Source organism: Neophocaena asiaeorientalis, unplaced genomic scaffold, assembly GCF_003031525.2.
Source record: "Neophocaena asiaeorientalis asiaeorientalis breed wild unplaced genomic scaffold, Neophocaena_asiaeorientalis_V1.1 scaffold357, whole genome shotgun sequence".
Classification (NCBI taxonomy): Eukaryota; Metazoa; Chordata; class Mammalia; order Artiodactyla; family Phocoenidae; genus Neophocaena; species Neophocaena asiaeorientalis.
Window position 1 is genome coordinate 3,549,053 of NW_020173270.1, and position 10,749 is coordinate 3,559,801.

A 10,749-nucleotide genomic window follows, 5' to 3' on the forward strand; every position below is an offset into this window, starting at 1 on the left:
GTTTTCTCTCCCACAGGAGGCAACAGGATCTGTCACCTCCTGGCTGCCCCCCAGGTGTGTTGGTCTAGTCTGGGGACTTTGAGTCGGGGGTGGGGAGCATGTGGCAGTGGCAGGGGATCTGGGTTCTGGACCCCACGCTCTGGCCCTCTCGGAAGACCTGTCCCAGCCCCAGGGACTGAAGGTCCCTCTGTGCCATTGCCAGCAGCTCATCTGGCAAGAAGCTCCTAGAGGCTTGAGGGGCAGTGTCAGTGTCTGGGGACATTTGTCATTGCCACAGCTGGGGGGTAGGTGCCACTGATACTAAGTAGGTGGAGGCCAGAGATGCTGACCAACACCCCACAGTGCCCAGGAAGCCCCCGTCCCCGCTCAGGGAACCACCCGCGCCTGGGGTCAGTAATGCAAAAGGTGAGAAGCCCTGAAACGAGAAAACAAGAGTCTCTCGGGTGTGGAGGAGATGTCAAGCCATGCCGTCAGCTTCCTCCTTTGGTGCCCACTGTCCAGTAGAAGCACAGATACCCCAAGAGACACAAGAATAGGTGTTGATGTTGCACAGCTTTAGGCAAAATGATGAGTCCCTTGGCAGCTGCGCCCTCCCGGGAGCAGGAGGCAAAAGCAGGGAGGACCTGGAGATCCACCCATGCTGGGGACCGGGGGCCTGGCCTGAGCCATCAGGTCGAATCTGTTCCTCGCTGCCTTGAGATTGGGGTGGGGGCGATGTCTCGTGGGGATCCGGGCGTCTCATGGTTGCAGCCCAGAAATCAAAGAGGTGGTTTCTTAACCCCTCTGAGCCTCTGCTTCCTCACTCAGAGCAAGGTCGCTAACACCCACTTCTCAGCGTTCCCGGGAGAGTTTCATCGGAGGATGTATTTAACCAGGCTAGCATGGCAGTTGGCGTAGAAGCAGCCTTGAGAAATGATGCTTCTGTTTTGTTTATAATGAACCCCTTAAAATGTAAGATTTGTAAGCGACCTGTGATTCCTCGGTGCAGAAGCATTGATAAAAATGCCAACAAGGTGCCAGCCTGAGTGTGCTTTTTTAAAACAAGGTAGAAAAGGCTCCCTAGTGCCTTATGGACTGTTTTTGTATCTTAACTCTTACCACACCCCAGGGTACACACATGTAGACGGAGCCATGCCGCATGTCAGCGTAGGGCCCGTGGAGGCAGGCTGAGCTGCAGAGGCCAGGACGTGCCGTTCTCTGAGCAGTGTTTCCTCTCTGTTTCCCAGTTAATAAATGAGAACGCTGAAGTAGTGGACATGGAGAACGCCGGACACCCCAGTTCAGAAGCGCCAGCCGCCACCAACTACTTCCTTCAGTACATCAGCTCCAGGTCTGCGCCTCGGGCCTGGTGCCCAGCCTTGTATGGGGAGAGCCTCCGCCTCGGGCCCGTGGTCACCCACGGTACCTGCCTCAGGGCCCAGAGAAGCCTGGACCCTCCTGCACCAGGAGCCAGCCCAGTCCTTCCTCGGGAGGGCAAGGGCACGTGCAGCCAGAATCCCAGTCACCCTGCAGCCCCTCCCTCTTCTCTGCTCTGGACACAGATGTGGAGGGGCTGGGATGGCGGGCTTCAGCAGACATCTGAGGCAGGACCCCAGTCCCGTGGGCTTGTTCAGCCCAGCCCCGGGAGTGACCTCTGTCACCCGGGCCTCGTGCCCAGAACAGAACCCGGTGGGCCAGTGACAGCTCGGCTGTCTCCTGTCACCAGGTGCTCCCTGCCCTGGACCTGGGCTCGCCGTTGGCGCTACTGGTGGTGGCACTTGCCAACAGCCTGGCTGCCGGGGTGTTTGAGAAGGAAGGCTCGTCCCTGCCTGGGAGATGGGCCAGCAGAGCAGGCGCCGTGCGGGCTCCCACCTCGGAGAGGCCTGATGGGAACAGTGACCTCGCTGCTTGGCTGCCTGGCCCCCGGTTAGCAGAGTGCATCAGATATTTTAAGACGCATTTTTTGCACCTGAGTGTTTCCCAAATTGGGAGGCACGTGCAGCCTGTGATGTCTTAAACCGGATGAAGTGTGACCGCCAGGGCAGCTGCCGTTTGCTGAGCGCTCCCCGAAGGTCATCCCGTGTCACCTGCCGGCCACCCCATAGGAGGCATCACCTCCTTGGTGCAGGCCTGGGGAGGGACCCAGAGAGCTGCAGTGCCTCCCGGGGGCAGCCCACTGGCAAGAGACAGCCGGGTTTGTCTGCTGGGAGTGGACGGAACACCCCTGCGCTCAGCCTCTGTGCGGTGCTGCCCACCTCCTGGGGGTTGGGGAAGACGGGCATCTGGTGTGTCACACGGCGCCCGTGTGCAGTTGGTGCCAGGCGGTGCGAGCCAAGGGTCTGTGTTTGCCGCCTGGAGAGGCCTGGCATGGAGGCCTGCGGGTACCTGTCCCTGGCACGCCAGCCCAGTCCGAGGCGGAGCGGGGCCTCGACCGTGCTTTCCGCTCCGACCGTGTGTGTGCGCCGCGCATGTGGGCGTGCACACCGCCTGGCCCTGTGCCACCCTGCGCTCACAGCGTGTCTCCTCTTCAGTTTAGAGAGCTCAGCCAACAGTGCCGACGCCGCCAGCAGCAAATTCATATTTGGCCAGAACATGAGTGAGCGCGTGTTGGTGAGTGACCCCCGTGGGGACTGTCCTTCCCGGGGCCCGGAAGGCTCTCGGAGCGTCCCGCAGGTCACTGGGACACGTCGGGTGTGGCTGCTGCCTTGAGTCCTGTGAAATTAGAATGCTTTCTTTTCCAAGTAAGAGAAAGAAGACCCAGCTCAGACTCAGCTTAAACGGGGGGCGGCGCAGGTGGCCTAGGGAGGCTCTGTAGGAGCCAGTGTCACGCATCCTGTCCTTCCTCGTCCTGAGAAGGGATTCCCTTGAGTCACGGGCCGCGCTTCCTCCCAGCTAAGGGCAGGTGTGGTGACAGCCGTCAGGCCAGATTCCTTAGCCATGTGGGCCGGGACCACCCTGTGCCACCTCTGAAGCCAAGGGAGGGCAGCCCCATCGCCACCGTGAGGCTGCAGCACAGAGTGGGGGGCGAGGGGGCAACCCCGCAGGGTCTCCAGTGTCCCCTGCACTCCTGACACACCACGGCCGAGGCACGTGGCTGACCGCGGGCCACGTCCTGGTCCCAGAGAGCCCAGCCAGCCCGGGATGGGCTTCTAGGGTTGTCACCCGCCTCCTTCTCTTTCTTCCTTTTCTTTCCCAATCGTGACACACAGCCCCGCTGTGTCCACTGTGAGGGCAGCTCAGGCGCTGTTTGGGGCCCGCCTGACTCCTGCCGTCTTGGTCTCAGTGTTTGTTTCACTAAGGAGCCACCTGCTTCTTTTCTTGAGCGTCAGTACTGTCCTTTTTCGATTACGATGAAGTAGGCAAAGAACTGCTTCACGGGCCAGGGGGACCAGGTGGCCCAAGGTCGGCTGGTGGCACACGCCTCCAGGTGACGCCACAGAGGCTCCAGAGGCGGCTCGCGTGCGCGTCTGGGCGGGCCTGTGAGGACTGAGGACCGCCTGTCTCTGATGCTGCTCGGCAGGCGCTGAGTGGGCATGGGCTGGGGCTGGGCGGGTCCCCAGAGTGCGGGAGGGAGGCCAGCGTCGGCAGAGGGGGGTCCTCTGCTGGGCGGGGGGCGCCAGGAGCTGCCTCCTGGCAGAGGGGTTCCCTGTCCTGCAGCGGTCGGCCCCCGGGACCACCCCCCCACGCCCCCTCCTCCTGTGCGCCTTCGCTCCCCGCAGAGCCCGCCCAAGTTAAACGAGGTCAGCCCGGATGCCAACAGAGAAAACACAGTGGCCGAGTCCGGGTCCGAGTCCTCGTCCCAGGAGGCCACCCCCGAGAAAGGTAGGCCTCGGTCCTGCCCTCTCCTGGGGGCGTCCGGGAGGCAGGGAGGGGCGGGGACGCTGTGAACCACCCTCGGGCACAGCCCACAGCCGTGCGTGCTGGGGTCCAGTGAGCAGGAGGGGGGCGAGGCCCGGGGCCCTGCCTGGTGACCAGGATGGGGTTGAGGTGGTTGTCGCCCTCCTCCTCGCCCTGAGGCGGCAGACGCTTCTCAGCACCCTCGGAGGTCTCTCGCTGTCTGCCGTCCTCGCCTGAGTGGGAGAGTGGGAGTCCGCAGCTGCACTGGCCGCTCCCGGTGGCCACCCTGCAGACTCCGAGGCAGAGTTACGTGGTGCGTTGCCAGGGTCCGCTGTGGGCCTGAGGCGCTGGCCCCCTTGAGGCCAGAGCCACCCTTTGGGTGTCCTGTGAGGTACACCCTCCCCCTGACCAAATCAATAGTCAATGTCGTTTAGCTAATAACATTGCAGAGTCGCTGGCCGAGTCGGCGGCCGCCTACACCAAGGCGACGGCGCGGAAGTGCTTGCTGGAGAAGGTGGAGGTGATCACCGGGGAGGAGGCCGAGAGCAACGTGCTGCAGGTGAGGCGCGCCCGGCCTCGGGGACCTGTTGGTGCGGCTAGCGGACTTCTTGTACTGCTCTGTTTTAGAGCAAAACGGTCTGTTCTGAGACAGTCTCGATAATTCAGGGAACTACAAAGATGTGTAACAAACACTTCTTGCCACCCAGAGTCAACAGCTGTGATTATTTTGTCCCGGTGGTGCTGTGTTCTTTTCTTAGACCAGACTTTATGGCACCCGTGCCCCGTCCCATCTCCCTCCCCTCCTGGGGCAGCACGTCCAGTGTGGTGGGGCTCCATCTGCCCTTCGTCCTTTCGCACATACCTGTGTGTGTGTCTATAAACCACGTATATGTGGCTTTGGGGGGTTTTTAATGTGGGGTTTTTAGTGGTACTTTTTCCCCCACTCAGTTTTTCTTCTCTCTCCATCTTGAGAGATACTGACTTACAGAGATCTGCAAGCTCTTTCTGTAAAGGGCCACGTGTGGTCTCTTGCAGTTTTTTTGTACAACAGCTTTATTGAGGTGCAGTGCACATACTATGAAATTCACCCTTTTAAAGCGTACAGTACAGTGGTTTTTACTGTATTCACTAATTTAGAACATTTTTGCCCCCCCAAAAAGAAGCCTTGTGCCCATGAGCAGTCACTGCCCATCCCCCTTCCTGCAGCCCCAGGCAACCCCACTTTCTGTTTCCGTGGATTTGCCTGTTGTGGACATTTCACGTGAATGGGATCGTACAACATGTGGCCTTTTGTGTCCACATTTTCGAGGTTCATCCCTGGTGGACCATGTGTCGGCGCTTCACTCCTCTTCAAGGCTGAATAACAGTCCACTGTATTGATAGCCCACATTTGTTTATCCAGTCACTTGCTGGTGGGCGCTTGGTTTGTTTCCACTTCTGAGGTATTAAGAAGGATGCTCTGTGAACATTCACATAATAGTTTCTATGTGAACACGTGCTTCGCTTCTCGTGGGTAGATACCTAGGAGTGGAATTTCTGGGCCATATGATAACTCCACGTTTAATGTGTTGGAGAACAGTTTTCCACTGTGGCTGCCCCATTTTCCATCCCCATTAGCAAGGTGTGAGGGTTCTGATTTCTCCACATCCTCCAATACCTGTTGTCATCTGTCCTTTTGGTTATTACCATCCTAGTGGGTGTGAAGGGGTATCTCATTGTGGTTTTGATGTGCATTTCCTTAATGATTATTTTTTTTTAATACTCCTCTCAAGATGTAAAATCCATTCTAGTTCGAGGGCAGGACAGAAAAGTGGCCAAGGGCCAGACGTGTCCCCCAGACCATAGTTCGTTAACCCTGCTGGTTCATCGCGGGTTCCCTGCAGGCTCCCGGGGTCTGTCTGCCGGCCAGGGTCCCTGCTCACCCAGAGGGCCACCTTGTGTTCCAGATCCAGTGTAAGCTGTTTGTCTTTGACAAGACCTCGCAGTCGTGGGTGGAGAGAGGCCGGGGGCTGCTCAGACTCAACGACATGGCATCGACTGACGATGGGACGTTGCAGTCCCGACTAGGTGAGCTTCGGCCAGGTTTCTCTGGAGGAGCCTGGGGCGCGGCGGGGCGGGACTCCCTATCTGCACCCACAGCCGGCCCTCAGCCTGCGGGACCCGGCCTGGCCCAGAGGCTCCAGCCGCCAGCCCTTCTGTGATGTTCCTCTTCCTGATCGTGAAAGTGGATGAAAGGATTTAGCCATTTTCAAACGTATTTTCTTATAAAGTGTCAGTTGTTTCGTGGTGAGTAAACAAAGAAATCAAACATCAACGAAAATCTCTTTATAAAAAGAGGGAAATCTCTGTTTGCCAAGAATGTTTTGGCGGTCCATTCCTGTTCTGTGGATCTTTGTTAAGGAAGTGGGGTGACTTTGTCTCTTGCTCTTTTCACTTGCCGTTTTGTGGGCGTGTTCCTGTGTTGTTAAATTTTCCCTAAAATATGACTGTTTGTGAAAAGCCTCTGTATGGATTAACATTCCGTCGGCCGTGAGTGTATTCAGCCATTTCCCTGCCGATGGACATGTAGGTTGTTCCTAATTGTTTTTGACTTGTAAGTAATGCTACTGGGGCCATCTACACGTGAATCTTATTCCCGGAAGTACGCTTGTTACAGAACAGATGTGTGTGCGGGCATGTTTGTATATATGTGAAACGTGTGTGTTCATTTTTTTGTTTGTTTTGTTTTGTTTTTTTAATCCTCCCCAGTTAAAATTGTCCTGCGGCCTTTACAGAAACATCCATTTCTGGCCCAGGCGTAGCTCATGCTGTGTCTTTTCGGCACTGTTTTTATGCACTTGGGCTTCTGTTCAGGCACTGTTCTTTTTCATTTTCCCTAATGGAAACGTGCAAGTGTATCTGGACAGAGAGGGCGCAGGATTTTGAGCCCCCGCAGCTCGTGGCTCTGCCCCTGGGTCATCAGCCTGTGACCAGCCTCGTTGTAACTGCACTGTCCCCTCCCTTGTTGAGATCCTTCCCGGCTGTCGTCTCCTTTCACCCCACGCAGCCTTTGATCCTTGGCATTGACCTTCCTTCCCTCCAAGTCCACCTCGGGGGGCGGGTCGGGCTGTGAGGCCGGGCCCAGAGGGCTGGCGGGGGTGAGGGTCACCCAGACTGGGGTGACCGCCTATAATCTGCTCCAGGTTTTCCAGTAGGGAGGGCCGGGCTGGCAGGAAGGCCAGGGCTCACCTGTGTCCATGGGGTTGGAGCTCGGGCAGGGTGGGTAGGCTCGGACAAATTGAGCAGGACGACATTGGCCTTGGACCCCACTGTGGGTGGAACTCGTGGTCTCACACACATTTCCAGAGAGGGGAGGCCTGTCCCCTGTTCTTCTCCACTGTGTGCTGCCCTCAGTCTACCTTTGTCTCCCTCCTGATGGAGGCTCTGAGCAGCGGTCAGCCCCGACCCTTCCTCTAAGCAGTTAGCTCCTTTTCATGGGGCAGGAGCTGCGCCTCGGCCTGTGGGTGGTGACAGTCAGGGGGCGTAGACTTCGTGTGGCTTGTCCCCAGTGTGCAGACCCACCTCCACCTCCTGCTGCTGCCTGTCCAGCCCCTTCCCCAGGGGAGCCGCCACCCTGGCACCAGCTCCACCCACTGGATGTGCCGCCAGGGGTGGGGGGTTGCCAGGGCTGCCGCTCAGCAGACAGGAGGCTTTCGTGGACCTTGGGGGGATTGTGGGATTTCACCCTGGGGGTGTTGGCTTTCCTGCAGATTGTGTCTGTTCTCGTAGCGGCTTCGTCGAGGGGTGGGGGGCAGAGCTGATGGCCTCGTTGGTTGCAGTGATGCGGACCCAGGGCAGCCTGCGGCTGATCCTCAACACCAAGCTGTGGGCCCAGATGCAGATGGACAAGGCCAGTGAGAAGAGCATCCGCATCACAGCCATGGACACGGAGGACCAGGGTGTGAAGGTCTTCCTGATCTCGGTGAGCAGCCCCAGGGACGGGCTGGGCTGCCCCCGGCCTCTCGGGGAACAAAGCTGTCCAAACAGCCCCCGGACGAGGGCAGGGCAGCCCCATGCCTAGCACTCAGAGCCCTGCACTGAGGGCCTGGCCGGGGAGAGTAGGAGGCCTCCAGGGTCGGGATGGCTCACCGAAGGCTGGCCCGGCCCAGGCTCTGTGGACCCCTCGGGAGGACAGGCCCTGGGCCTGGGGGAGCTTCGGTCTGCTGTCCCCGGGTTTGTCGAGGAGAGAGGTCAGGCTCCTCCCCAGTCCAGCCCGGGAGCTGGGACATCCCATTACGGCAGGGGCTGCGGCCACGTCACCTGAGGAGGGGTCTCCCCGTGAGGCCTTGTAACCTGGCCCTCCCCTCTGCCTCCGCCAGGCCAGCTCCAAGGACACGGGCCAGCTGTACGCGGCCCTGCACCACCGCATCCTGGCCCTGCGCAGCCACGTGGAGCAGGAGCAGGAGGCCAGGACGCCGGCCCCCGAGCCCGGGGCGGCCCCGTCCAACGAGGACGACAGCGACGACGACGACGTCCTGGCCCCGTCGGGGGCCACCGGAGGCGGTGAGCCGGGGGTCCCGGGGCTGACCCGAGGGGTGGGGCTGTGTCCAGGGCAGATACCTGACGGCCAGGCCACCGCTCCCCACAGGCGCTGGCGACGAAGGGGACGGGCAGACGGCCGGGAGCACATAGCGCCGGGAGCCGGCTGCCCACGAGCCTGCTGCTTTGTCCGTCTGTCTGCCCGCCCGCCCGCCCCTCCCTCCGGCAGCGTCGAGGCGCGGGGCTCGGGAACCACACTCCCCGCTGGGTGGCCACAGTCTGGATCCGCACGTCCCGTTCAGAAGCAGACTCGGGAACTGCCTGAATGTGGTTTGGGACACGAACCTCATCATATTGATGAGCGAAACGAAAAAGAACATTTCTTCCCTCCCCACCTTGAATTGAGATGGCACATTAAGACTTGTCACGCTTCTCACTGGGACTGGGACCCCTCGTTTCCTCACCCCACCCTCGTCGTGTCGCCAGCTCTCCCCACCTCCGCCTGCCCGGGCACCGGGTCTGTCCACACAGTGTCACGCTGGGCCTGCTGGACCTTCTGTTACTACTGTCTTTACCTCCCAGCTCCCACGTTCTGATTCGGGGGGTTTATTTTTAGACCTTTTCTTTCCCCCCCAAGGCTTTGTGTTTGGTTTCCTAAATCGAGGCGCTTCTCTCCTGTGTGTCGAGCAGGCACGGCTCTGTCGTGGGCTGCGTCCTCGTCCCCCCTGTGGCCGCGGCCCCCGTGCTGGGGGTGCTCCCCACCTGGGGTTCCTCTAGGCCAAGTCGTGGGGTGCGGAGGGGTTGGGCCCTGGGCCTGGAGAGCCTATCTAGAAAAGGGTCACTGGGCGTGGGAGGGCGTGGGAGGGCTCCCCCCCCATCCTCCTGTCTGTTCCCATAACATGGGTCACCCGTCATCAGGCACCCAGGTGCAAACCTGCTTCCTGCTGTTGGCCGTTCCTTCCTTGCCCAGCCCTGGACATCTCTGCCCCCAAGACCGTTGAGGGCTGGGGGCCTCTGTGAGAGGCAGAGGGGGACCCTGGCAGGGCCTTCAAGGAGGGGGCAGCGAGCGGACCGGTTCCAGACAACGGGCAGAACCCATGCTCGCAGCACACACAGGAGCGGCACCCTCTGCCCGCCCCACCCCGTAGCGTGGCCAAGAGCCAGCTGGGTGCCGCCCACCTGGCGGGGCCCGCAGAGGAGGCCTCTGTGCACAGGGCCCTCACAGGGTGAGGGGGAGGCCTGTCTGAGCTGTGCCGCCCACACCTCAGGGTGGCCTGTGCAGCCCGCATCCGCGTCCGCGCCTGAGCCACGGGACGACACCAAAGGCCCTCCCAGCAGATCCGGTCACACTTCTCTGCTTTAAGCCTTAGCCAACTAGTGACAAGTAAAACCAGATAACGCCCATGTGTTTTGGAACATTTATGTAAGATTGTCATATGAAATGTATTTGGGAACTACATTAAAACTTTTAACTAAAACTCTGGTCTCCCGCGTGCCCCAGGGGCCTCAGGAAGCCAGGCAACCTGGCCAGGAACGGTTCCTCAGCAGCCTGGCCTGCCCCGCACTCCACACCTGGGCAGGTGACCAAGCTCGGCTGCCTTCCAAGACTGACCGCTCCGTGCAGAGCCTTGCTTCACAGAAGAGCAGTTTGCTTCGCCACCCGGGCGCTGCCTGGCTTCCTGGGGGAGTCACGAGGGAGGGGTGAGGGTGCTGACAGGGTTCACTTGAGCAGAGCCAGGAGGAGACCTGGGGTCGGCATGGCGTGGGCATGGAGGGTCTCACTCCCTGGGCTCCTGAACCAGTGACCCATCGTTGGAACCTTTGTCCCACTGACACCTGGTGGCCAAGCCGTGTCCCTGGAGACCTGGTCCAGCCGGTTCTGCGGCCTCAATCTTCCCACAATCCCCTCCATCCCCCACCCCGGGGCTGCTCAGCTCAAAGCCCAGGTGAGAGGGGCCCTGGCCCAGGGGTGCCGGGTGGGGCCCTACGCTGCATGGTGCCGGCCGAGTGGGTGTGCACCGCTCACAGCCGCCAGGCGCTGGTCATCATGGCCACAAACTCCTCATCCGTGTCCACAGAGGCGCTCACGCCACTGTAGTAGTCCTGGAACTCGGCCAGCGTGACCTGGGGGCAGATGGGCTGTCAGGGGGGACCGCCGGCGTGGGCAGAGGGAGTGGGGTACCCGCGCACCCACCTGCCCGTCCTTCTCGGACGAGTCAAAGTTGTCCAGGAAGCGGCGGAGCACCTCCTCCTCCGTCCACTCCCCGCTCCGCACCCTGGGGTGGGCGCGGCCGCTGTACACCCCCCGGAGGTCATCCACAGTCACCACGCCGTCCCCGCTGCGGTCCAGCTTGGCGAACGCGGCTGTGATGACTGCCTCCCGGACCTGGGACATGGGGGGCTGGGGGGAGGTGG

The 10,749-nt window shown here is 60.5% G+C and overlaps 2 protein-coding genes across 15 annotated transcripts in view; one reads left to right on the top strand and one right to left on the bottom strand.

The window, feature by feature from the left end:
* Window positions 1-9,812, top strand: part of RANBP3 (RAN binding protein 3) — a 54,778-nt gene extending 44,966 nt beyond the window's left edge. For 8 of the 10 annotated variants that reach the window (XM_024745880.1, XM_024745886.1, XM_024745877.1 and 5 more), the window contains 8 exons: window positions 1,227-1,330; window positions 2,511-2,589; window positions 3,699-3,801; window positions 4,251-4,375; window positions 5,763-5,883; window positions 7,635-7,777; window positions 8,175-8,358; window positions 8,444-9,812. In XM_024745880.1, the coding sequence (XP_024601648.1) occupies window positions 1,227-1,330; window positions 2,511-2,589; window positions 3,699-3,801; window positions 4,251-4,375; window positions 5,763-5,883; window positions 7,635-7,777; window positions 8,175-8,358; window positions 8,444-8,487 (903 nt within the window). In that variant the 3' untranslated portion in view covers window positions 8,488-9,812. The remainder of the gene's footprint in view (window positions 1-1,226; window positions 1,331-2,510; window positions 2,590-3,698; window positions 3,802-4,250; window positions 4,376-5,762; window positions 5,884-7,634; window positions 7,778-8,174; window positions 8,359-8,443) is intronic. The other 2 variants (XM_024745878.1, XM_024745887.1) reach the window with 1 other exon arrangement.
* CAPS (calcyphosine) overlaps window positions 9,741-10,749 on the bottom strand; it is a 2,816-nt gene continuing 1,807 nt past the window's right edge. For 3 of the 5 annotated variants that reach the window (XM_024745890.1, XM_024745889.1, XM_024745888.1), the window contains exons 4-5: window positions 10,529-10,735; window positions 9,741-10,458 (exon numbers count right to left, since the gene is read on the bottom strand). In XM_024745890.1, coding sequence (XP_024601658.1) covers window positions 10,357-10,458; window positions 10,529-10,735 — 309 coding nt within the window. In that variant the 3' untranslated portion in view covers window positions 9,741-10,356. The remainder of the gene's footprint in view (window positions 10,459-10,528; window positions 10,736-10,749) is intronic. The other 2 variants (XM_024745891.1, XM_024745892.1) reach the window with 2 other exon arrangements.